At 38.1% G+C, this 27,658-nt stretch overlaps 1 protein-coding gene across 1 annotated transcript; it reads right to left on the reverse strand.

The window, feature by feature from the left end:
- Positions 1–381: 381 nt before the first annotated feature.
- CIP2A (cellular inhibitor of PP2A) lies at positions 382–26,095 on the reverse strand. The gene is made up of 21 exons (XM_032196074.1): positions 25,947–26,095; positions 24,461–24,608; positions 23,049–23,161; positions 21,401–21,495; positions 20,738–20,834; positions 19,623–19,745; positions 19,338–19,483; positions 18,550–18,625; positions 17,229–17,456; positions 16,565–16,724; positions 15,398–15,539; positions 14,597–14,696; positions 13,661–13,779; positions 9,621–9,810; positions 7,701–7,775; positions 7,506–7,616; positions 7,033–7,229; positions 5,421–5,534; positions 3,505–3,587; positions 2,855–2,994; positions 382–1,725 (listed from the first exon to the last, which is right to left on the reverse strand). The coding sequence occupies exons 1-21, from the start codon at positions 26,046–26,048 to the stop codon at positions 1,555–1,557; spliced, it is 2,730 nt and encodes a 909-aa protein (XP_032051965.1). The 5' UTR covers positions 26,049–26,095; the 3' UTR covers positions 382–1,554.
- Between the last annotated feature and the right edge of the window lie 1,563 nt (positions 26,096–27,658).

A 27,658-nucleotide genomic window follows, 5' to 3' on the forward strand; every position in this document is an offset into this window, starting at 1 on the left:
AACAGAACTGAATCCATGTCTGCAAACTTATTCTGACACTCAAATTTCTTAACTTACTACACTGAAGTAGAAATTTATAGTTAATGAGGCTTTATTTCCCAAATCAGTTTGCAAAACTAAGAGAAACCCTCAACTCAGCAATTTTGTTGACACTTTCTGACCTTCTTAAGCAATAACTACATTTTATGCAAAAAGGCAGCCAAACTGCATGTATTCTGTACCGAGCTGGCAGGTATCCCTGTAATATCCCACACTTAACAAAATACGTAAGACACAGAAGATAGAGCAATTTGTTTTTTATTCCCCTAGTCTTCACAGAGACCAGAAAAACATCTGTAAATCTTACTTAGGCTTAATTCATAAAATATATATGTTATAGGAACAGGTTAAAAAAGATACAATTCATCTGATGTATAATTGCAACTGAATGTACGAGGCTATACATGAGTAGACATTTATTATACAACTGAAAACCTAAGGAAAGTCAGGTGTTTTAAGATCTAGCCATTACAAATTAGACAGAAATAAAACCAGTAATGCTACAGATAACCCAAAACTCTGGTAGTTGTACCAAAAAATATGTATATTAAGGAAGTAAGTCTGCCAACTGCTAAAAGACATGTTATTCATGTCATGTGTAAACTAATGAGAGGAAAGTGTTCTGCCACTCAAAAACTTCAGTTCTAGTCTTTTATATTAAAGGATACTTAAAAATTACCTAAATATTTATACTATGAACAGTATATGAAATCCCATTGGTGTACAGCAAAAAATGGCAATGCTGACAAGAGTTGCATATACAAGATAGGACTGTTAAAAAAGTGCAGATCTTTTTAAAGAATGAATAAAATGATGTGGGCTTAGGAAAGTATTATCTAGTATTTACAAAGTATTTGTAGGTCCATATATTTCATTATGAGCATGCTTTCCTTAATTGATGCTCCTTTTTGAAAAAACACTCTTCTACTCACTCAGATTATCTCCTCAAAATTCGAAACACCTCCACATATTTACTACATGAAGTATTCACAATAATATGCTGATAAATACAGCTTGCAGTGTAATATGTTCTAATTGATATAATTCATTTTATTTCTGTGTTTGTGCTTTATACAGCAGGAAGCATCACTGCACAAAAAACAGATGGTATTCAGAAGAGTTGAAGTGAACAAGATTAAATGATAAAAGTGCTTAACATATGAAGCATACTTACCTGACTGCCAATAACAGAATAAACAGACAAAAAAATTTGAGTGACTCTCATTTTTCTATACATATTTTGGAAGCTTAGTCACCAACAAGAAGTTGCGTTCAGCTCCCAATACAGATGGACAGATGGATAGTAGTTCTGCCAAGACCACTAGAAGACCTTTTTGGTATACAGCAATTCACTGTTTTCAAACAAAAGCCTTCACAATTACTTTTTTATTCTCGATTGTTAAGCTACTTTAGTTTTAGATGATTTTAAGACAGATAGCATGCTAGCTTCATTTTTTTTTTATTTTACATATTTATTCATATGTATTTTATACTAAAACCTTAAAAGACAGAGCCCTATAAACTGAGGTTCACTGTTTCTGCACTTAGCTTGCCACCACTTAGACTGTGAATCATTGCAATCATAGTGGAATGTTTGTTCAGTTCTTCCTTCTGTAATTTTACAAGTGCTTCTTTTTCTTCCAAGCGTACTTCCAATTGAGATTTTTGAACTTCCAGAGAAGATGCCTGCAAAAAAAAAAAAAAGTTACTATTTCCTCCATTGTTAACTGAAAAAAACGTATACAGTATACAGCAAAAGCTAAGTGACCTGGTGGTGAATTTAAGCAAGCAATTAAGAAGCACAGTTTTAAAATTATAAGCTCATTTTAGAAATTCTTTTCTCAGCTATACATTTGGCACACATGAAAAAGTTACAGCTACTGTTGCAATTTAAACATTAAATACCAAGTGGAAGAACCCACCCCCACATTATCATTGTTCTTTTTAACCAAGAGAAGTGGAGAAGTGCTCCCAGTTAAACCATCCATGTTTCATTTCAATCCACACACTGGTAAATATTAATTAAGAACAAGAGAAATATTTGCTATATACAGAATATCATCGTCCTAGAGATTAGACTTTGCTTCCAGAGAATGGAAATACTTCAACAGACTGCACACTTTGTTGCAATTACTGATTAGTTTGCATCGAAAATGAACCTCTCTGCATTGTGTGTTTACTGGGAGCCTTACCTATAGGCAAGGATGTATCAGCTCTGCTGAGGTTTCTGGGATTTTAATTTATGTATTTAAAAAATATTACCCTGTTAACTCTGTGGTATAGCCAAACTGGTCTCTCTCTCATGTTTTGAAAGAAGACATTGTTTTTAGAGATGAAAAATTTATACTTTATTAGAATTTCAAAGACCAAGAAAAACAGATGTATTTTGTTGTATGCATACAACAAAATATCTTAATACAGGGTACAAGAAACAGGAGGGGGGGAGCAAAACAATAAACTCCCCCCCTGCATTTTACAGTAGCCCAAACTAGAAACTGAAAGGAGCATTCTGTGTTCATTTATTTAATATTGCACCACAGTTTTTCTTCCAAGTATTACATACTCACCCACCTTGTCTTATACAGCCCTATTAAACCCTGACTGTGACTGTTCTCTTGAATTCGATTTCTTTTCTCAGCAATTCAAAACTCAAAAGGTACATAATTAAATCTGAGAGTTTGTTCTTCTCCACCACAGGGACTGGTCTACTTTATTTGGTCACTTTACCAGTTGAATATTGATTATCCAGCTTTATCAGTTATCTAGGTATCTAATACTCCAGTCTCCAGAGTGCAGATTGCAAATAATTCCTTACCTTGATACTCAGCTCTTTCCTTGCTTGTTCTGTTTTACCTAATTCCTTTCTAAGAACATCTACAGTTTCTTCCATGTTGTTTTTCTCTTTCTGTTGAGCTCTCAGTTTTTCTTCCAGAACTTTTATTTTCTGTTGCAAGCCTTAAGAAAATCAACACATTAAAAGAGGGTTTGTCAGACTTAGAGAAAACATACTGTATTACCTAGGAAACAAGTATATACGTTTATTTTTAATATACAACATTGCTGCTAATAAGTGAAATACTGAGTAATGCCACCTATTGCTAGGTTCTAGCAGTTGCTTTCCAGCGTTTGCTGAAGAATTGAACTGATCTCTTGCATTTTGCAGTTCCTACAGAAAATAGGTCTAGTGGACATGCTGTGAAGAGATATGTTCCTGTAAGAACATATGATGCTGTGCACAGATTCAGTGAAATTCATATAGTCTGGGAAATCACATTTTTGTATCCTTTCAAAGATATATAGGTATATACACACATTTGTTTAATTCAACAGTTAAATTGCATGTCCCCAGCTACATTCAAGATCTACAAGTTACTAAGAAAAATATAGCTGCTTATCTACAGCACAGAACATCTATTTACACTGGTTAGTTCTTTAGGTTCAGTGATCTTTAGGTAAGTGACTTACTTGCAATTTTGCCATCTTTATCCTGTAGCTGTTGCTGTAATTCTTTTCTGTGATCTTCAGCTTCAACCAACTGTGCAGCAGTCCTAAAATTAGGAAGAAATTTTACTTATCAAAGTGATATATATTACCATTTCTTTGTTCTAAGAAGCTAGAATGATTTTTGTCTAACTTCTAACTGCTGTCAGGAGCTTCAAATCAAATCAACCAAATTACGAAGGGTGTTAGCACAAGTTTTCTCTCCTTTCTTTCCCCTCATGAAACCATTATTTCCCTCCTTTGATCAAAGACAGAGTGGAAGCTACTGAAAGCCTAGACACCAGAAATTGGTGATCTTGATTACAGCCACGAGGCGTCCAAGGTACCTTGAACAGATGGAACTGAAGATAATAGAACTGAAATTGTCTTTCAGACAGAGTAAGGATTCTCTGACATTAGTGATTGAGATGGGGCTTTTAGCCCTTAGTATGCTCCTGAATTGACAATGTCATTGCTAACACTCATTTCATGCAAGCGTTATCATCTATGCAAACACATCTATGCACAAAGTCTTTCTAATACCATTCTGAACATCTCCAGACTGTCATGTAACACTCAGCAAAAACTGATTTTCATATGACTTCACAGTAATCCATATATAGGTTATCTGCAGTCCTCACTAGTTAAGACTGTGGGAACTACATGTTATCCTAATATATAGGCGCTCTCATCCATCCATTACAGCTGTAACCCAAGCACTTCCAACTCCACAAAGTCAATTTCCTTTCACCATTACTAACACACATCATCTCTCATTTGCCTCACCTACATGACACCTATTGTCACTCTTGCTTACGTTATCTGCTTACTATCTGACACTTTCTAAACCGCAGCCTCTGGCAATAAAGGGGGAAGAAGGATATTTCCATAGTCTGCTTTATTTGTGGTAGTTCAAGAATATCTATGCAGTAACCAGTAACTGATCACCACATTAGCTTTTAAAAGGAAGCAGCTTTCTCAGAATACACTCCCAATCACACTGAGCTGCATACTGTACCAATAAGAGTTAGTGTTCACATTTATTTAGAAGCAAATAAACCCATCTGTATGAAAAATTTTCCATTTGAATCAGAACTCAAGGCAGTAATCAGAGCAGTCCGAGTCACTGACAAGGCGAGAGCCTGAAAGGATGAAGTGAACTTTGCAAGTCAAACCAAGAATGGCATTTTATTTCTAAAGTGAGTTTAAGGCTTGCCTGTAAGCATATTTTAGAGATACCTTCTGCAAAATTAAGTATTAAATAAAACTTCTCCAATAGAAGCCCTATCCTTTAGTTACATGGGTGGAAGTTACATCAGACCTCTAATCTTAAACCATTAAAAATAAAAGAACTTATAAATTGTCCTCAAGACAGAAGAAGTGAGTTTTATGGTTGAGGAATAAAGTTCCGCACCAGAGACAGAATACCAAATCAACACTCTTTCTAATATAACTTTTAATTTAGTAGGTTCCCCCCACCCCTCTTAAGGAAGCACTTAAAACCTCAAGTACTTCTGCTGATATAACATTACAGAGAAATTCTGCAGGCTAAAAGGGAATATGTGGAAACCTTGGGTGATAGTAGCATTCAACAATTCAGCAACTACCAAAAAGAACCCCTATCCCTCCAAAGAAAATCCACCCCCAAATTGGGTTGTTATCATGAGTTCTTTTAAATTACTACTGCTGCTGTAGGGTTTCCCTCCTGCCCCCAATGAATATAGTAGAAAAAAACTGAAGTCCCTGCTACAGATTTTCATACACATACAACACAACTCTGAAGGATCTTTTACTTCTAGTTCTACTTCTCAGATGTTACTTAAAGCATAGACAATTACAAAATTGAATGCTAAAGCACTACTTAGCTTTACTGTCTACTTAAAGGACTGAATCAAACTTACCTGTCATTCTGCTGCTTGAGTGATTCATTTAGTTTTTTCATTGCTTCAATTTCTTTATTTAGGGAATTGCATGCAATCTGTAGATCTTTATGTTGTCTTTCGGTTGTTTCATACCTACAAATAAATTAGAGGATTATGGTTGAAGAGGATAAATGCTTTTGAAGAGCTTTTACTTTAATAGTCTGTCAAAAGACTTGACATCTGTGCAATCATCCCACACAAGCTGGAAGATACGTATTTTAAAGGACCACACATGAAAAAACAAGCTTCCCTAATTATTAACGAACCTCTCTCCAGCAGAAAACTCTTAGTGACTGACAAAACACCAAATATCTGTGTTTAGGTATCTGACATACATAAACTGTTATAAATAAGCTTTTTGCAGTCATCTTTGAAGGGACCCTTTGAGACTGTTTATGACCTCCTGTTATACAGAGATACTGAAAAATGAAAATGATGGAGACGGTGCAAAGTGTAATTAATAAGTTTGAGGCAGATCTCACATTTGAGGCAAATTGCTCTGCTACGTTCCTACCAAAAGGAAAATTCTCACCCCCTATGGTAGTTATCTCATTATTTTTAAGGAACAGCATTTAAAGTCTACAGATGGTTTAGAAAGTATGTTTTTACTTTATAAAAACAGTATAACAATCAGTAAGTTATTTTATTCCTACTTTGGGGAATTTATAGCTGTTACATAACAGACTGAAGATGCTTTATCCTACAAAGATTAGTCAAATGCACACTCATAAAGGATATAGCTACATACAACTCAAGCAAAAAAGTAGGTACTTCCACACTGGCCACACAAGATGTTTATTCAAGGAAAGTCATAATTGAGAAATCGTGTACATTTTTCCTCCTTCAATTACATCCCTTATTGGCGGTGATATACCTTCAAAGTTTCTGACATAACTTCTGAGTCTGTTATTAAACAACCAACTTGCTCTCAATTTTATCAGCTTCTTTGCCTTGCTGACACCTAGTGACAAAACTGATGTATGTGAGTTTGAAACACCATGGATATTTTAAGCCTTTATTCTTCCAAAGCATGTTTGTTTTCTTCCATAACTAATTTCTGTCCCTATGTACTTTTTGTCTCACGTGTCCTATGTGGTTTTTGGTTTTATTTTAGCTTTAAGAGCCTAAAGGAATAATGCTCGTAAATAATTTGGAACACACAAGGTACTGCCTTTCTCCCTACATTGCTTTAACCTCATTTCAGTTATTTGCTACACAAGTGATCAAAGATGCAAGCTCAAAATAGACAGTATATAAGATCAAAGAAAGAAGCTGAGAGTATGGTGTAACACCATCACAAATTAAGCATTGTCAGTTTGTTTTAGAGGACAATGCCCAAAGTTCCTTGCCATTTCCTGAGCTGGGGCCTTCAACAACTACGTTTTCACTTCTCACTCCATTTAGCATATTAACTTTTTGAATGACATACTGTAACCTGATCTGCGGGCATACAAAGAAAAAAGTACTTTTTACTTAAAACCATGAAGTATCATGTAATGTTGCCCTTCTAACATGCTTAGCTAACCCAGAACAGGGTTTTGTCACATCGATTGACTATGAAGTATTTGCTTAGAAATCCTAAGCATCTTACCTCTGAAGAAGATCAACAGAAGATTTTTTCAGTATTTCATGTTCCTCAGCAACTGTTTGCAGTTTCCTGTTGTGTTGAAAGAGCTGCTCAATATCAGTCTGTGCCCTTTCAGATTCTATCTGCTGAGCTTTCAGCAAAGCATTAAGTTCTTCATTTTTTCGTTCTGCATCCTTCAACATTGCAGCAAGAGTTCTTGCCTTTGAGGAGAAAACCCCACCAAAAAAAATGCAATTACAAGCAATTCTGTTTTAAGTCATGTTTTAGTAGGAATATTAAAAGACATTACAGAAACTGGTCCAAAGAAACATCCTGTTTTCCTCTGGATTGTTATCATGAAAATTAATACCGTCCTCATTTGTAAGCATAGGTTAGCTAAGCAAGATAAAGTTTCCGCATGTGCAAATACAGTTAAAGCTGCCCAGACAATTATTATTCCACCCCACCCCAAAGTCCCAGAGACTCCTGTTACTCACCTCAGACTCAGCCTGGGCCCTCTGGCATCGGTACTGGGCCATCAGCCGATCAGCCTGAGCCAGAGCCTGAGCTTTCGCTTCCAAAAGGTCTTGCAGCCTAGATTCTTTAGACTGTGCAAAGGAAGAACATTCATGTACTAACATTCCCTGAATCTACAGACAGCATTGTACCCCTACACATTAGGTTGTACTCACAGCTAACGATGCCAGCTTCTGTTCATAGACATCCATTAGTTCAGATACCCTCATATCAGTGATTGGCTCCTTCATCTGTGGAAATATTTTGCAATTACTGCTACTGTAAATTTGTATTTACTTCAACAGACAACGTGTCTAAAAGAGCTTGGTAGTTTTGTGAGCTTTCTCTCCTTTTTCTGTTCACTAAGCACATATGCCCCTACAGATCTTAATTGTTCATTAAACTACGTTTGAGTCAAGTAAGAATGTTACTTGATGATTTTAGGATACATTTCTTAGGCAGTTCTGCTACTATAATGCCAATTTTGAACAGGTGTTCATATACGCTGATGCATGACTAACTGCAAGTTCTCTATGCTGTTCGTACAAAAAAACAATTACTAAAAAGGTACCATCTCTGCACCATTTTGAACCACTACATACATTTTTTTTGGCATATTAACAACCCCCACATAGCTAGCTCCAGTTCCCAGCTTGCTTTCCTGTCCCTAAAACAGGAAACCAGTAGTTCCTTTTCCTGCTTGCAAAGCTGTAGTAATATCTAGAAGGACACAAACTCTAAGAAAAGCTTCTGTAAGCTCCGTTTGCTTTCTCTGTACAGCAATACTATTAAAAGTGTTCAGAATGTTTCTGCACACAGTTGAGCTTCACACAACATACGGAACACACAGAGATGAAGTACCAGATGTTTTAGGCGATTGTGTATACAGATTTTCAACTAATGCACTTTTAAAGGAAAATTCTACTTACTAGAAGGTCTAACAAAAGATTCACTGAATATCAGTAATGTTTTCCCTCCCTCAAAAATCCAAAGAGCTGCACCAACTGTCACATTACTGGAAGCTGCTACACTAGTGCTGTTAGGCACTGCTGCTGCTCTGACTTACATCACTAGATACTCAGCAGCACACTCACAGACTGTCACATGCAGTCCTGAAGAGGATGATCAACAGGAAAATTCAGTGGAAGAGTAAGAATGAAACCAATGAAGTGTCACTTGACTTTTCATATAATATTATTCCAGCAGCTGATTGGTGGCTTGCTGAATTTTATTCTTTTCAGTTGCGACAGAGAGGAAGGTTGCAAAGCTAAGACTGGAGGCAATACCACTAATACAGCTGGTGAGCCATTATCAGGCACATTCTGTTTTTTTTTTTTGCTGTTTGCATACTGTTCTTTTGAGTCAAAGGAAAACATAGGCAACAATCCTTCACTCAGTCTAAAGTGGCTACAGAACAACTACTACCTTGCATCGAACAGAAAAGAGAAAAAGGAAATACGTTCAGTATACCACAGTATGGTGCCCAAAGAGGTGCACCATATGTGGTGCCTGTTTGAGTGTCTCATTTACAACACACGCTGCTGCACAGAAGTAAAAAGCTTCCTTCTGAAGTAATAATGCCGCCTTTCCAAGGAGGCCACAAAAATTCAACTTGAAATGCTCAAGATACAGCTACAGGCAAGAAAATGTAAATGCTCGTGTGCCTGTTTAGACATACAAGACACGCACCATACTCTTATAAAGCAACATAATCATCTTTATTTCATCACAGGTTACTTCTTATAAAGGGGTAAAGAAACTCTGGGTAAGGCAGCTCCTTGTACGTCTCAGCAAGTCTAGTAATTCACAACTATATCTGAGATCTGCGTCCACCTCTGACAGAGGGAAGAGCATGGAAAACCGTACCAGAAGAAGGGATTTAAACAAGCAGCCCAGCTGCTGATACTGCTCAAAGCATCATCAATGAATTTCACACAGGAACTCAGTAAAAGGAGCAGATTTTTACAAGGTAGGAAAGCAAATTGAGCTCAGCTGATACACGCACTGTAACCTGACACTTGGAGGTTAAGGTTTTTATTTTTCCTTCGTAATTGAAAAAGTCAATTATTTAGGAAAGGTATGTAAATTTTACTAACCTCTAGTCCTGAATGAAGTTTCTGTATTAATTCCTGAATATTTGAAGTCGTGGATTCATCACCTTTAGAACAAGACAAAGAACTTCTCGGTGTAACGTTGGTCATGGGTGACTGCATTTGGATTCTTTTTGATGCGTGCTCTGTTTCTTGCTGTCTGTAAGCATTATTTGCAGCAATACTTTCACTAAGTCTGTATAAACATAAATGATATTAATGAAACAAGCTGCTACAAGTATTGCTGCAAGGACTGAAGAAGAAAACAATTTCACAGCCTAATTAACTTTTTTAATTGAAAAGACAGACTACTGGAACAGTTACATTTGCATTATCACCCAACTTTAAGATGTGGTTCCAGATATGTGCCCACACTGTCTAGAGATACTGAAAGTAGAAGGAAAAACTTAAAAGCCTATTAAGGTTAACTGTTAGAAACAAGTGCAGTACCTCACCAGAAAATGCATGTTGTTCAGCTCTCTTGAGCAAAACAGATCATCTGTGTCTTATTAGCCCAAGAAACAAGTTGAATAATGACATGCAAAACAGCATAACTGTGCCACTGTTTGTCAGTAGGAGGATCGAGAAGGTATTTAGTAAGAATGATTTTGTTTTTATCAGGAATAAGAATAAGATTGAATCATCAAAAGGCAAGAGTGTTAACAGTAAATTTTAGTTTTTCCCCTCTGTGATGGTATTTCACAATATTATATTGAATACAGCACATTTCACTTTTTAAGCTTTAACCATAATTTATGTATGCAGAGAGAAGTATAATAGATTCATATTCAGTTGTACAAGGAAGAGAAGACAAAAGCTTAGACTTACGTAATTACAGTACATCCCAGTGTCTGCATGTAACTTGTGGCTGGTATTTGCAAGGCAATTACTCAGGAGATGTTCCAAATCAGAGCTTATTTTTAAGCCACCAGTCATTTTTTTTCCTTTCAATAAATTCCTTAATTACTAAGTTAACCCAAAGACTTCACTGAAGTGCTGTCTCAATTGCTTAAGTGAACAGAGCCAATTTCTAACTCGCATTTAGAGGCATGTTATTTGCCTATTCCTTTGTGCAATGCCAGACATATTGAATTGTACAGATCCTTTGTTCCTCCACCCAGACAATTTGTTACTGTCCATTATAAAAGTATTTTATATACACTAAATCATACAGTCATAGAATAGTTGAGGTTGAAAGGGATTGCAAAGATCATCTAGTTCAACTCTCTTGTTCTAAGCAGGTTGCCCAGAACCACATGTAGTAGTTGTGAATATCTTAAAGGATGGAGACTGCACAACCATTTTCAGTGTTTGATTGCCCTTACTGCTTTAAGAGAGTTTATTTTGTATATTTAAACAAAATTTATTGTTTGAATTTGTGCCCCTTACCTCGTGTTCTAACAGCTATCACCAAGATGACTCTGGCTCAGTCTTCTTTGTTCCCTCCCATCATTTCTACAAATCAATGAGATCCCTCTGTGTCTTCTCAAAACTAAACGATCCCAGCTCTCTCAGCTTTGCTATTGTCACATGCTCCAGCCCCTCTAACATTTTAATGACCCTTCACTAGACTCCCCTTTAATAAGTTTATCTCTCGCATTGGGAAGCCCAGACCTGAACACACCACTCCAGATGTGGTTTGACCAGAGGGGAAGGATCGTCTCCCTTAAAACTCCTAGCAATTCTCTTCCTAACACACTCTAGGACGCTATTGGTCATCTTGGCCATCCTTGAAGACAGAAGTCACATTTGCTTTCTTCTAGTCCTCAGGGACCTCTCCCAGTCACCAAGACCTTTCAAGTATGATACAGGGTGGCCTCACATTGATATCAGCCAATTCCCTAAGTACTCTTGGTTGTATCCTGTCAGGTCTCTCAGACTTGTATATGTCCATTTTGTTTACATGTTCCAAAACATGATCTAGACTTGTTCCAGACTTGTCCAGTGATCTCAAAGACCTGCGATTCCCAAATGCTGCAAAGCATACCATTGAAGACCAACCTGAATAAGTCATTGAGTTCAACAGCCTGTAGCACCTCCTGCCCTCCTCCTGCGCTGATCTTGGTGTCTGCAAGGCTGATTCTCACTCCTTGCTCTCCCAGCTGCTGTTATGCAGCAGCTTTTTTAACCTTCTTCCTTTTTTTCTTCTCTTAAATCTGCTCTCACAGAAGCACAAACAACATTGCTTATTGGCTCGGCTCTGGGCAGTGACAGGTCCCTTTGGAGCCATCTGAAACTGGCCCTTATCTAGCATGGGGCAGCTGCCGGCCTCTTCTCACACAGGCCACCCCTTCAGCCTGCTGCTACCAAAACCTTGCCACATAAATCCAATACAGTGCCCTACTGCGTTACATCTGCAGCAGACACTGGGGTGCTTGGACACCATGAGGACCACAGATCAGAGCCCTGTAACTGCAAGCAGACCCCCCATTTCTTCTGCTGCTTCCTAGCCCTGCGTACAGGCACTTCACAGGAGCACCCTGTATTGCTGATTTCCCAGAAAAAGTAGAGGGCTTTCCCCCCCTTTGGTACCTTGCTGTAGACAATCCCTTACATGCACATTAGGGTGACCCTGCTTTAGCGCTGCTGTTTTTATGGCTGTAAGGTGTCTCCTGTTCACATATACCCACACCCTTTGCCTTCCAACCCAGTATACCACTTCTTCACTTCATTGGCTGTGGTCATCCCTTCCCCTGTTGTTTTTAATTTAAAGCTTTCCTCATCATGTTCGCTAGTCCTTGATCCTCAATCTCTTCGTCATGGAAACCACGCCTGTTTGACAGGGGTTACACAAACATTTGTTGACCAACAAGATCTGTCCGTTCCTCCTCAACCCCTTCCACTCTCACCCACAGGAAGAAGCAGAACACCACCAGTGTTCCCCACGCCCTTGTCCATCACCACAGGAGCCATGTAACCATGCTTGATAATATTCAAGTCTCTCCTGCCATAACATTTTTGCCCTTGTGGAAGGCTAGCAGGTGGTAATAGCCTGAGGGCTAGAGAATCCTTTATTTTTTCCCCCAAAACTTCCCAAATCTGATCTCCCGGAAAGTGGCAAGCCTCCCTAACTGGTAAGTCAGGTTGCCACATTTTTAAGCTGTGAGGCCTTGAAGGAGGATCTGGTCTCTCTCTTTTTCATCATTTCTGATGCTAAGTCCGCTAACTTTCTCCTTACGGCTCCTTCACTTGGCACCACAGCTCCTCAGCAACTGCACACCTCCTGCAGGTTAGAAGACCACCTCCTGCTGCCCCAGCTTAGGGAGAGGTCCAGGACACTCACTGCAGCCTGAGCCCACCAGAGCTGCGTACCTGTTCTGAAATTTCATTAGAGTTGCTGCCTCAGCTTTCAAAATTTATTTTGTATTTGTTTTGATGGCATTACAGACCTTCTTCTACTTAGAAAATAACAACCCCTCACCCAGATTGCCCTTCTGAAGTCTATATCTAATTAGATATAGGGATTTTATTGATAAATAGTACTATCATAATCATAAAAACAGCATTTATTTTTTCAGGATGAACAGTTTTAAGCTGTTATCACCGTATTTTTATTTAAAAAATGGAGCAACTTCCTGTACATGCCACCTCCGCCATTTTTTTTTTCCTCAGAAAAAAAAAAAAACAACACACAATGACACACAATGAAGCAAATTACCATGACTAGGCTATTTGATCATCCTTCTTCCCCAAATAAAAGCAATTCAGACACTGTTCCAAGTTAAACTTCCGTCAGAGCACTCTGACAGTACATCGGCTGCAGTCCAAGTATAAAACTCTAAGCACAGACTTCAGAAAAGTGAACCCCGAGGGATGGAAGTCACTATTAGGCTCTCTAGAATCTAACATTAATTAACTGTCAGCATTTCAACTAATTCCTGTCCTCTAAAACCACTTCTGTCTCTTAAGTGCAGATTGAGAGGAAATGACAATTTTTCTAAAGTTACTAGCTCAGATGAACTGAAAGTAATATGTCAAGAAACACAAGCATCACTAAGGCCATAAAAATTTCAAATCCTACAAGACTACCACAAAAATAAACTTACACAATGGCAGGAAAATCGGGTAAGGGTGCAGCCTCAAACAGTATTCTAAGTCCCATTTGGACTTGTTCTCTGTAGTCTGATGTTAAAGCAAACGTCAGAGGTGCAATCAGGCGTTGATCCTAAAAAAGAAACTAGAGTCAGAATATATAAGAGTAAACAAAAAAAAACAAACATAATACCAATGCCCATGAGCACAGAAAATTTTTATCCAAAGCTGCCTTTTTAAGTTCTGCCCTTCTAAATTTCTGAACCCCAAAGTTAATGACACAGAATGAATTTGAAAAACAGTTCACACTTGGATGTATTTAAAAATTGTTTTTCCAATTAGAATTGACATAACAGGTAAAGTAACTACTTAACTCCTTCAAGTTTTTAAGTGCTTGATTTCCATCATAAAGGATCATAAGCGTTAAGTTTTATTAGGATTTCCTGATAGCTGTGGGACTACGATTGCTACCTATTAAGTTACACAATTCCCATTCTTCAAAGAAAACCCTCCAAAACAGTATGAAGTGGTTGACTGCCTGGTTTATTTTCCATCTACAAGTAAGCAGCAGATGTACTATCCAGCCAGACTGTTTTGTCTATGTACAGTTACATCACAGATGTATACATTTAATAGTAAATAACCTCGCAAACTATGTGATTACATAGTTGTGATAACTTTTTTGTTTGCTACTTCCAAACTGTAATCCTAGTAGAGTCTTAAGAGGATAATCCTTACCATGTATTATTGAAATAAGAAGTATGAAAGCAAACTGCTTGTATTTTAGAAGAACTAACAGTGAAACATTTAAGAACTGTACCCAGGGGACTATTCCCTATCAGTTTTACCACCTCAGAAACAAGCATGCAAAATCATTTAGAACTAAAACTGCTGCAGTGCTATTATGCTTTCTTTACACATACACTTTATAAGACATTTTAAATTCGTACCTGCAGCATTTTGTAGAAGCTCACTTCCATACTAGCTACTTCTTTCTTCAGTCTACTCATAAGATCAAGTGTTTTCAAAATAGTATCAGCAGCAAGTTTGCTTTTCAACATACAAATGCAAAAAGAAAAGTGGAAAAAAGGCAGGGAGATCTGTCAAACCAGTACTGATAAATTCAATCAATTTACAGAGTGAAAAAATACATTCATAAAGATGTTAAACATATCTAGCAAGGCATCAATGCCAACACCACAAGAAATCACTCAAGAAATTAGTTCCATGGACATGCTGTTGATTTTTCCAGCGTACCAAGGACAGCAGTGAAACTCAAAAAGCACTTTCAAGTTGAAAGTGAAGTGGGTTTAATCACTGGCCAATTTTATCGGGCATATAACTCAGTTATATTGATATTCAAGTCAGCGACACTGAGTTGAAGGAATGTACATTCTTTTTTAGTACCATCATTGGCTCCCCTGTTTCCCTAGTATTGATGGGTGATATCACTTCTGGTAAGCCTAAAGATGAGCCTAAATTAATGGATGCTTAAAATCATTGTCCCACATCAATGGAACTCTGGCTTACACACAAAACAGCACCAGAACGTTTAAGCCAGGTTTTATATATTGAGATGACCAGTGTTACATTCTATTGCCACAGAAATATTAAATCTGATTTAAAAACAGTACTGACTTACTTCCATTTAAATGGCAATTTCAACTACAGTATATTTTCTGTTGGAACAATATTAAAACTCACACAGGTCTAGCTAAAGTAGATTGCAGGAAAAAAAATTGTGTGCTTACCACATTTTAGAGTCCACTACCTTTGCCCCAAAACCAGCATCAATTCCGCTGTAGGTAAATTGGTGTTCAATCAGAGACACACATTGGCTGGCAGTCAGTACCTTTGAGGCATGTGTTTTCAGTATGTCATCTCTACAGAGCAGTAGATTGAGTTAAGTTTTATTCTTAACATACCTATGCTTAGGTGTTTGCACCATAAGGAAATATTTTTAATAAGACAGTACATCCAAGCATGACATACTCCAAAAATACTTTTTAAGACCAACTATATAAACCACTTAACAGACAATCCAAAAAAAACTCTGCTGTTCAACTAAAAACCAAACATACTTGGAAACAGACAGCTACAGGAAACCACAATAAAATGAGGCAACTTAAAGGATGAAGATGAACAAAGGGGATTGCACAACCAGTGCCTAACACACGAACTAGTTAGCTAGGGGAGAACTAGCCAAAAAAAACTTCACAGACTTCAGCTGAGATGCCGGACTACATCCTGCTGTCACATTCTCCTTACTTCAGGACACCAAGTTCAAAAAGGCAACAAGACAAAAATCAAAAGCAGAAGAATTTAAGCTTCAAGTACTTTAGAGCTGTAGACTTGAAGATGACATGATAGATTTGCCTTCTCACCAAATCTGTCCCAAATCCTGTCAGAGACAGGATGTTACACTAGGTGACTAAAAAAGCTGTTCCGAAATTCTAGTGAAGGAAACCCCTTAAAAAAAAGTTTAAATGATATCATTCTGCATCATTTTTACTCTTATTTCACAAGTCTAAGTTTTTACCATACTTGGCTGGGCACTGCATTAGATTTAGCTAGGCCACAATACCCCAACGATTAAGAAGATGGCCACCCACCTTCTTCCTTACAATTTCACCAGAAACACTAATCATTTTTGATCTGCAAAGTGCTTCTGTACTGCTGAACAGCCACCACATTTTATTCTGAATCCCTGTACTACAAAATAATTTCATAACAATTAGAAAGCTACTTAAGATCTTTCAAAATTACAATGTTAAATAAAATTAGTGCAGTTATCGCCATTAAATGCTATCAGTGTGACCCAAAATGGACATTTCTTCTAATACCTTGGAACAGATCATAGTGAAGTCCATAGTGGAAAAGTCATAAATTAACTGCCAATAGGCACGTAAAAAGGATATTTATGAGGACATTAATAGCCTTGACCATTCTTTCACACTTTTTCTTCACTAACAGCTCATCCACAATCTGTTCTGGCATCTGAAGATGATCAAGAAGAACAGGCAGCAAAAGATCCACAAAGTGTTCAGCTGAGGCACTGTTTCCACTATTAATAGCATCCTGTAATAAATTTTATGTCAATGTTTAGAACTACAGAGAAAGGAAGACAAGTCTACTCTACTTCTTCCTCCACCAGCTTGTAATCAAGCGTTCCTAGGCTCTTGCTATTTTAGGTTTAAGACTGTTGATCAGTATCACACTGGAGAAGGAAGTTTAACAAATAACAGTGAAAGAGTAGAAACTCTCGCTTGTAAAAGTCCTTGAAAAAAAGTCTTGTACAGCTTTGTATCTATCTGTATCTATCTGGCCATATGGCAGGTAGATATGGATAGATAGATATGGAACTGCCGTATCTTCCACTTTACTTTCAAAACAGATATATTTTTGAAATACATGTCTTTAAAAGAAAAACTGAGTGTTAACGTATGAAATTTTAGAACAAAAAAAAAATCAGGTATATTTTTACATGCTACTTTTCAAGTAAAATGGTATTAGATGTTTAAAAATCAAAACAAAAATATAGCTGCTAAGAAGCACTTCAAACTCAATTATCAGCTCTGGTACCTCAAAAACCTCTTTGAATAGCTGTAACGCTAGAACTGAACAGTCTTCAGAGCTTTCCAATGGTTGGTTTGACAAGTGTACCAATGCAACAGATGGTTCAAAAGTCTTTGAGCGAGTCACAAATCTGGTATTTCCAGAGACTGGCAAGCCAGATGGTTCCAGTATTGCCTGCCGCAGGGTATGACGCAGTTCAACCACAGAACAGAAGGCGAGCAGCAGCTCTAAGATCTGTATGAAGTGAATGAAAGAGTTCAAACACTTTTAAACCAATTACTCATACAGCAATTGCAACTCCCATAGCACAAATCTGAAGAGATATTTAAGTTCTAATCAACTATTCTCGGCATTTTCAAGTTCTATGAATGATATTTTTCCCTCCATAAAGTCAAGTGAGCAGCAGCAATACAGTCCACTAGACCAAAGAAATCCATTGAGTGGTGAAGGCTTGCAACAGTTGGTATTCATTGTACTGCTTTCCTTTCTTAAACAAAAAAAGAAAAAAAGACAACTGCTGTCTAGTGATCTACCAGCAGTAGAAATGCTTTGGTATGCACTAAATTCAAAAAAACTATGCAAGGGAAAAATATTCTGAGATATTAATGAATGCCCATGTACAAACTCAGATGAAAATGAAAACGCCCCAAAAAGTACTATGTCCACATATTTCTAAGTAATAACCAATAAACAATGAAAGTCACATACATGGAAACATGAGCATTTATTTACTATGATGTGAAATGCACTCTTAGCAAAAGTTTAAGATTTATTTCAAAGATATACTTTGCCCAAGCATTTTCATAACATATCGTATTTTAGTCTTTAGCACCAGATAGCCAATGTGTCATTTATTTAAGGTGGTAGTGGGACACAGCTGAACGGAATAGTGAACCCAAGTAATTTGTTCTATTACTGTGCAAGAACATACTCCCTACTTTGAAACTAGTGTCATGGTTCCCTGACCATCAGTTCAAGATCTGAGTAGTATTAATTCTAGCCTTGGTATGTGAAGTGGGGCACAAGCTGCATTTCCGGTGCAGTAACCCACATTTCTTATTAGCCAAAGTATGAAAGGTATTCATATTCGCTTTTTGCCTTTTTATCTGTTGCCTGAAAACATGCACACAAAACCCAACAAAAACAACACACCAAGCAAATACAACCTGAGAGGCTTTTGAATTACTTAAACACTAAGTCACTAAAGAGTCTTGAAATCAATTTATTTAATCAATCCTCATACACAAGGAACCTATTTATGGCTACAGAAATGGAATCAGGTTATGAGTTGTACCCTGTTAGCCTTAAGATAACAAAGCATAAATACCTTAGATGATGAGTTGGGATCCTTGCCGTGAAGGAGATCTAATACTTGACCAAGGCATGAGGTGAAGTGTTCATACCTATAGCATACATGAGGGGAAAGAGGGTGCAGAAAAAAAGCATTTGAAACTTGAACTTTGAGATTTATACCAAGGGATGAAACGTGATCTATTTCCTTTTTACCCCCAAACATTTCAAGTACAGTGATAGCTTTGATTTTTGATGAACTTTGCTAAAACAGAAGCTCGACTTCAAAAATATTCCAAGAATTAAAAAAAAAAATCCTTAAAATACACCAAGATTTTCTAGCTATTCTTATTGCTAGAAGATTCAGATGGGATTTCAGAACTAAACTCTACTAGCTGAATTTGCAGAAGCAATAGACAAGCACTCTGCACAATTAGTCTGTAGTGCACTACAGTAAAATTATTACAACTTCGTCAATACTATTCTACCTCAAATTAATGTAGACCTGCAAAAAGGCACAATAGCTGTTCATGAAATTGTCCAACCACTGACACTGTTGAGACAAAGAATTACTGAAAACAAGCATTAAGTAGTTCTTAAGCAACGAGGAAAGGATGTGTTTTGATTTACACTTCTGTGTGAAACAGGTAACACAAGAATCCTTTAGTTTCAGGTAGCATAGTTATAATTAACTAGTAACATACAAGAAGCATCTACAGATTTTTTCCCAGTGTGTGGTTCAGAATACAAATGGCATATAGCAAAAGAATTGAACAAAAGCTTATAAAAAGTATTTAAGATATTTTTTATAAAGTCAAACCATACCTAGTAAGATAATCTGCAACTTTGGGGTTTTTCAGAAGATCCATGAGTAGATCAACAGAATATTTTCTTGTTAGAGTACCATCTCCATTTACAACAATATTGAATATTAACTGAAAAGTCTGATGGATATTCCGAGCATGAAAGAGCTAAAAGAAAAAGGAAAACTATGTTCGAGAACATACTTAACTTGCTCAGGTCTCTTGCACATTACAGTTAGATGGAATTAGAACTTGATTTTTCCAGTGTGGCCAACAGATTTATCAACAACTTCAAAGTATCACTTACTTTTTCTCCTACTTCTTCATTTAAAGTAAGGCTTGATAATATTGAAAGTGCAAACACAACCACAGTCAAACTACTGTGGGCCAGGAAACTTATCAAGGTACGATAAAAACTCTTCACATTATTCTAAAACAAAAAAGAAACAGGTATTATAAGTTTCGTTTTGTTCTGTAAGAGCACCATACTTACAGCTTGCTCATATTTTAAAATAAGAAACAAATCATTAATGATACAAAAATGTTAGAATGACAGACTTCCTCCAGGAAACTTATTTTAGCGTTCTTCTACTGCACAACTACTGGAGTTGACATCAATGACTAAATTTTCTGTTGTATTTGCATAGGGTAGAACAATAAAAGGAGAGCAAGGATTTCCATCACTATTTTAAAGACAGATAGATAAGAAAGTCATTTTGCTAAGACTTCAAAAAAAAAAAAAAAAAAAACACACTGAAAATTGAACCTATCTCCTCTTTGATCAATTTGAAAATAGTTCATCCTTCCACCTCCCCTTCCCTTCAAGGTAAGCAGTACATTTACATCACATAAATGAAATTTTATGTCTCCATCAAGAAATAAGTTACATTTGTACTGATTGATAAAGAGACATGGACTGGAATGGTTTGGATACTGATGTGCATTGGAAGATTCAAAGGCCCTGACCTGACATCATTGTATTTTATTTTTTTAAAGATTTATCTTTTGAAAATTAAGTCTTTTTTGGCAAACTGCAGTAAGTTTTGCCTGAAATCCAACTACAGTCTTTATATTTTAACATTTAGTTTTTCTACCAAAGATATATAAATTCAATTAGAATATGTTCAAATTTTTTAATTCAGAATTTAAAATTTAAATTCTCTTTGTAGAGAACAGTTGCAATAACTGAATGTGTAATGCAAGCCTGTGCAACAGCAAAGAAAACCCAGCTTCCAGTTGTACTGATTGTTTCTGAAATCGGAGAAAACAACCACCAACACTGGACACAACACTGAACAAAAAGGTCACGATTATTTCTTATGCATGGAAAAACATGCATAATAAATAGAAAGGTAATTCCTCATAGTCAAGTAACTCTTGTCCTCAAGCCAGAGAGCCATGCCACAATACCAAAACACTTACCAAAGATTTTATCTGAGTTTGAATAGATAAGTTGTGACGACAGAGATTCGCCAGAAGTCCTAAACATGGTATCGTTAACTCATCTTCAGTGGATTGACTGGAAAGAGAAGTCCAGAAGTTTAAACAAAGATGTTTTCATTAAAGCATCCTGAATCTAGTTACTTTTTTCTTTTTTTTTTTTTTTTTTTTTTGAGTAAGATACCATTTGTGCAAGCAAAGCAAAACTAAGATCTGCAGGCAGCTTTTAACTGAGCTAAACAGCAATAACAAGAGTTGGAGATTAACATTACCAAAGGTCCTTTATTTCAGGTGTTTTTAATAGTCATTAGACTTGCACAAAATTCATATTTTTCTAAAGGAAGTCTGCTTATAGGAGCTGGCATGAATATTTCCCACGGCTTCTGTGCTTGTTAGCTTCCCCTTCCTGGATATGGGCTAAGAGGCCAATTAGCATTCAGCCACCCACAACAAACATCACATTTGACAAACTTAAAAAACATGTTTTTAAAGTAAAAATCTCTGGTAACTTCACAGCAAAAACGTCACAGCTTACTCTGAAGACCAGAAAGTTAGTACAATACTTCACATCATCTTCAGAAAGTTTACATGTTGAAACCTAGCTAGGGACTTCCCATGAGGAAAGATAAGTGAGTACACACTTACACGTGGTGCATTAGAAATGAAATCAATTCATCGAGGTTGGCACCAGCGCAAAAGACTGGAACATTGTAGGTTAGCCTCTGAAGCAGCTGAATACTCTGAGGAAATAAAAAGCTATTCACATATGTCTTCCTTATAGCATCTCACTGAAGAACATTACAAGTACAAAAGGCTTTTCCTAGAGCTGAAGCTTAAAGAAGAAATAACCAAACACTACAAATGAATTCATTTTCCAACTGTAATGATAACGTAATAGTTATACAAGCTGCTGCAAGTACTTGGAATAAAATATCCTACCACAGTGATTACTGTGTACTTATTAAAAGCCCAGGCAGGTTAGTAAAGTTTTATTTTAACAGAGGAGTTCACTTTTTAGCCCACCAACTGTCCCCTTTTTCCTCATCAGCCAATTCTCCATTCTGTCACTGAGAAAGGGGTTCTATACCAAAAATTTTACCAAAATCTAAAAGCACTGTGTAACCTCTTGCAGAAAGCATGTTTACAGTAAAACATACCTGCTGTAAAAACCACCAACAGACCTAGTGATACTACTTTCCGTCATACAACATTCTTCTGGCATATAACTGAGTTAACGTGACAAGAATTACAGCATGGCTACGGAAAGCAGACGAAATGAAATCTCACCCTGTAGAATACCTAACATAAGAGCTTAAATCTCATAACTGTATATATTTGATGATTACAAAACCTTTTCCATTGACTGCTAAGTCACCTGGATCCCCAAGTCATCTTGTACTCCCTAGTATTTTGAGAAATATGCAAAACATTAGAACAGTGTTCGTACTTGCCACTTGATTAATTTCCAACACATCAAGGGCAACATAACTGCTAGTAAATTCGTTTTTCTGCTTTCCCTTTTCTGAAAAGAAAATTGTGACCACAAATAGCCAGCAAGTGTATGCTGAAAGCTCAAAACCACATATGAGAAATCCTGCACTTTTTTTTTTTTAAAAAAAAAAAAAAAGCCCAACATTACTGTTCAGTGCACAGAACGGACAGGTATAAGTTGGTGTAGTCAGGCAGAGATGTCAAGTGTTCACTAAAAATAACTAAAGCAATAATGTCACGATGTCTGCAGTTAGCTCCTAAAAAATGAGCTTCCATTAGTACAGCCCCTTATATTCAGTAGTAAATAGCAATGATCAAAGGTAAGGAGGCATACACGCCCTGCAAGCCTCCATCGAGAACCAGCAACCACAGCTTTCCCTTCACTCATTCCCATTTACCTGTCAAAATACTGATTAGACAAAACAAAATGTAGGTTTTTGTTAGGAACATTAGAATAAATTAACAAGTTTACCTTAGCTGAAAAATAAGCTTCCATGCTCTCATACAGTGATTTCATGCAGTAGAAATTTACAGTTTCAAGAAGGGCTTTTTTTTTTTTAATTATTATTATTATTAATTAGAGAAGGTGAGAAGCACAAGCAATCTTAAAGAGAATATGCAGAAATCTATGTAGTGCTGAAATCCCATATTAGACTCAGACAGCAAATATAGTACACAGCTTATATCAACCCTCCCTCAACACATACTGTAGGTGTAAATAACAATTCTTAAAAAGCTCTGCCTGAAACAACGTATACTTTATAAAAGTAACTAAATATTGTTCAGCATTAGATCCTGTTACCTGTAGTAATACTGGATCGTTAAGATTAGTAGAGCTTCGATGAACCACTCCTGCCAGGACACTGGTCAGATTGTAGGTATCCTGAAGAGCTTCTCTAGTGTCATTGTCTAAAGCTAGAATTTAGGTATTATTAACAAAAAACACCCTATGGATCAGCAAAAGCAATTGTTATATTAGCAACTAAGCATAAGCCCTAGTCTTTGGCCATTTTTTCTACACAGATTTCACAAAAAACTACAAATCACAGCTCCTATAAATCACAGCTTGAATCTCTACCTTAGTTCTGAGCTGACAGTGAATTGAAATGCTAATATTTTTCTTTGGGATGTTTCAACACTGAAGAAACTGCCTACCTCCAAAGCATAAGCTCTATCTGAGAATTTATATCCTGCAGTTAAAAAGGTTACAGCTTAAAATTAATGACTTTAGTTTCTTGCTTCATGCTAGTGAGGCAAGTAGACTAAAACTGATACCTTGATAAGGTTATCTAGCAACAGTAGTACAAAAATCCAATTCTGCTTAGGCAGTCCTGGAAAAAATGTAGTGGACAAGGATGATGGGTAAAGCAACAGATCAGCTGGAGGAGGACTGACTCTTAAAATTTTCCAGACTGCACAGGTTGGGAAAAATAATTATGACCCCCAGCAACAAGTTTTACAATATTTTACAACATTTTACAATAACCATTAAAAAAAAAAAAAAAAAAAAAAGACAAGTAAGGGGTCATCCTAAAGGTCTCAAAACACCAAGAACCACCCACACCTAAGGGAAAAACTCTAAGCAGAGAGCAAATGGATAATTTTTCCCTCTACACGTAACCCAAATATGTAGTTTATGGTGAGCACAGAGCTTCCTAGACAATTAAGTCCCACTTTTTGTGGGAAAAGGGAAAAAATCCATCACAACAAACAAGAGGCTCCAGAACCTGTTTTCTAGTTTGGAAACGGGAAGGTACATGGGCCCAGGACATCCTAGAATCCACACTGCTGCCTAGCAAACACTCCAATAGGAGAACTAAACTGAGGCAAGGACAATCATTGATATAACATTGTTTTTCTCTCCTTTCACATCCCCATGGCAGGTTTCTTAACTTAGTAAATGTTTTCAATCTCTCAAATCAATGTTCCTACAAGAAAATAATTTCTCACACAGCCCAGTGGGAAAAAATAATCTGACAAGCATGATCATTGTCATTTCAAATTAATGACTTGAACTCTGTTTCTAATAGTGATTTAAGATCTTATTTGGCCTTGTACATACAGTCTGGTAGCTCAGCCAAGCATTCCGTCATGATGAAAGATACTTAGAACATAAGGTGTGAAAAATGAAGTTCAACACATGTGCCACAATCAGCATCTGCCTTGTCTTTCCTTTCCCAGACCCAAAATTAGAAATTAAAATGCGAACTTTACCTAGCTGTGATAGTAAAGTAACCAAAGCCAAGGTTAGAGAAGGGTCTATATTAGCATCCTCAAGGAGTTCTACTAGGCAATTAAGACATTCACTTGGTAGAATCTGGTTTGAAACAAATAATCGTGTAAGCTTCAGTCCCGAGATAACCTGGAGATGAAAAGAGAAAAACAACCTCAATTACTTAACTGCTGCAAAGCATTTAATAGAGAAGACAAAGCACAGTGTTACATTAGCTTCATTTTGCCATGTTTGACAAACTGAGAATGTATCTGCCACTCTAAGTAGGACATCCATATTTGAATTTGCTGCACACACACAAAAAAAAACGTGGAAAAAAAAAAAAAGCTTTTTTTTTTTTTAATTCCTCTGTACATACCTCCTTTACTCTTTGAAAATACCAAGTTTATATTGCCATCAGTTTTGGGACTTGTTTTGTTTGATTGCCTTTTGACAGCATTCATTGTAATAACTCATTCTTGTTAAAATGCAGAATAGCGCTTATTACTTCTGTGCATATTGAAAAGAATTAATGCCAGGTTGTTCCTCATACAGATTTTAGCATAAATAAAAGATAGGATTTATTTACTTCTAAGGAGCAATCATACATACTGCTCATTACAAATGTTTATTGATTAGCCTTCAGCTCAACCCAATAACCTACTTTCTGAAGAAGTGGACATAAATACAAAGGTATTACTCTGCTTGAAGGTAAAAGGTAACAGTGCTATTTTGTGAGTACTCTATGCTTAAGATGAAAAAGAAAACTCGCTTTCAGGAAAGCCGATATAATAGTATGTTGTAAATGATACACCTGCACGTCAGTATGGGTAGACATGAGTTACATGTGGATAATGCAGCAATGAAACATTGATTTTGCACATCCCCTGTGCGCCTCTCTACAGTGGATATGGAGAAGGAAGTTAAGCTGAGTACCAGTTTTTATATTAATGTTTTAGTATTAGCAATAAAACCAATGTATTTGGAAAAGATACTTCGCAGTGTAAGCAATTAAGCCAGGGTGTCACTCTCATCTCACCAAACAAGCCCCTGACAAGGCTGTTCAGGGAAATAAACAAGGCTACCCCTTAGGGGCAAACACCTCTGCTCACAAGTTGCATGAGGCCAGACACGAGAGCAGTCCGTCATTTAGACTGTATTCTTAAGTAAGCGCACAGGAACAGAACTAAACACTGGAACGTTTCTTCTCCCTGTGAACTGGGCCCCGGGCGGGTTCCCCCTTCCCCTTCGCCGCCGGACACCTGGTGCCGCTGCGGGGCCGGGCCGGCCGAGCCCACGGTGGCCGCAGAGCCCAAGGCGATCGCGGCGGAGCGGGGCCAGCCACGGCCGGGCACCGTGGCGGTGCGAGAGGAGCCGCCCGGCTCCCCGACCCCGAGGGAACCCCACTGCCGACCCCACTGCCGACCCCTCAGCCCGAGCCGTGCCGCTCCTCCGCCTCTCCCACCGCAGCCCCGGCGCCATCCTCACCTCCAGGCTGCGCTGAACGAGCGCCGCGTTGCACGGCGTCTTAGCAGCCTTATACTGCGTGGCTGCCAGAAGCAGCGACTTCATGCAGCCCGAGACATCCATGGCACCCCCCGGCTTCCCCCTCAGGGCAGGGAACGACCGAGCCCGTTCGTATTTCCCGCCGCCGCCGCCATTTTGACGGCAGCGCCCACTGAGCAGGAGCGCCCGCCTCCCCCGCGGGGCAGGGCGGGAGGCGCCGCCGCCGCCATTTTGCTGCTGGGGGTGGCGGTGCTGAGGGGAAAGGGGGAAGCTGCTGCGGAGGGGCGAAACGTCTGATCGTACCTTTTGGAAGCATTCACACGGATTTCTTTCCCGTGTACTAGGAGTGCTGATCATTGGGGGATGTGCATATTAACCACTTCCCTCATGCTGTTAACAGCATAATTTATTCTTACAAAATACTGCTGTGTGTTGTACATTGTTTTCAGTTTCTTCAGGGCCTTTGCTCCAAACTTTGAACAGTTGATCTGCCACAGGGTCTGCGCTTCAGCTGCCTGGCACCGAGCCTTATGCATTGGAGGAAAGTTGTGGCTGTATGGGCCTGGATGTACCACTGGATATAGGTGCAGTTTCTGGAGCCTCAGCCACTGTAGCACTCTAACGCAGAGCCCGAAGCACTGTGTGGTAGCAGTCTAGCATGTGAAACAGCACTTGCCAGCTAAAAAGTACGACAGACCACTCTGTTATTCGTGGTCAGCTCTTCAGCCATCAGGAGTCACACCGTCAGGGTCATGAGGCATAGTCCTAGCTGTGGTGTCATTTGGCCTTTTCCTAAGGCTGATCATAAATCCAAATGATATAACCCATGGAGGACTCCTGAAAGTCTCATTACAGAAAAACTGGAGTGTTGATACAGTTGAAGATCAAGGTGCACTAATTTGGATATCAGCATGGCAGCTGCTCAGTCTTGTTATAAATGAAGTAACAATTCAATGTGAATTTAGTAATATTTATAAAAGAATATTTATAAAAGGTATAAAAGACAAGTAAACAGCGCTGGGTGTGGGGGGAGTCTACGCTCCATCACCACGTGCACACGAACATCATTCTAGATACACAGAACATGGCTTTTACATACTAAACCCAAGCATGCCTATACAATCAGAAAAGGTAACACAATCCTTTAAGTTCCATGACTTACTAAACGCGAGTACACCTATACATATATACAATCAGAAAACAAACAATCCTCCAAGTTCCATGACTTAACAGTCTCCATTTTCCATTCCTTTTGAACAATGTCTCGCTTTAAGTTGTCAAGCAACTTGGTCTTCAGGCCTTATGTATCCTGTTCTTCCTGGGTGGAAGAAAACATATCCATCTCCTTTTCAAGGCCAATGAGGCCTGGGTCAAAAGGCACGTTCAGGTCAGCAGGGGGCCTAACAGCGAAAGCCTATGATGGCTGTGGCAGCAGAGGGGCCCATGGCGATGGCATAGCAGTCGGATCAGTAAACGAGCCCGTAGCTCCCTCACTGTCTGGCAAGCCACACGTTTGTGATTGTGGCTCCACATGGCTCTTTAAGGCCTCAGAGACTGCTTGCCAGGTGCTGAGCAATCCCACTGCAACCTTGTCGTTTTTAGTTGCAGAGTGCCACACCTTGACCTCAGTTTGGTCCCATATTTCAGGCCCATAAACCGTCCAATTGTTATTAAGGAGAATAAGCTGTAAGGTT

Source organism: Aythya fuligula, chromosome 1, assembly GCF_009819795.1.
Source record: "Aythya fuligula isolate bAytFul2 chromosome 1, bAytFul2.pri, whole genome shotgun sequence".
In the NCBI taxonomy this organism is placed as follows: domain Eukaryota; kingdom Metazoa; phylum Chordata; class Aves; order Anseriformes; family Anatidae; genus Aythya; species Aythya fuligula.

Excerpts from the sequence above, each read along its gene's own strand:
- CIP2A (XM_032196074.1), bottom strand. The coding sequence starts at position 26,048 with ATGGATGTCTCGGGCTGCATGAAGTCGCTGCTTCTGGCAGCCACGCAG. Across the intron at positions 16,725-17,228 it reads TATTCAAAGAGGTTTTTGAG|GATGCTATTAATAGTGGAAA; the intron begins GTACCAGAGCTG and ends AATTTATTACAG. Across the intron at positions 9,811-13,660 it reads CCCGATTTTCCTGCCATTGT|ACTTAGTGAAAGTATTGCTG; the intron begins GTAAGTTTATTT and ends ATGTTTATACAG.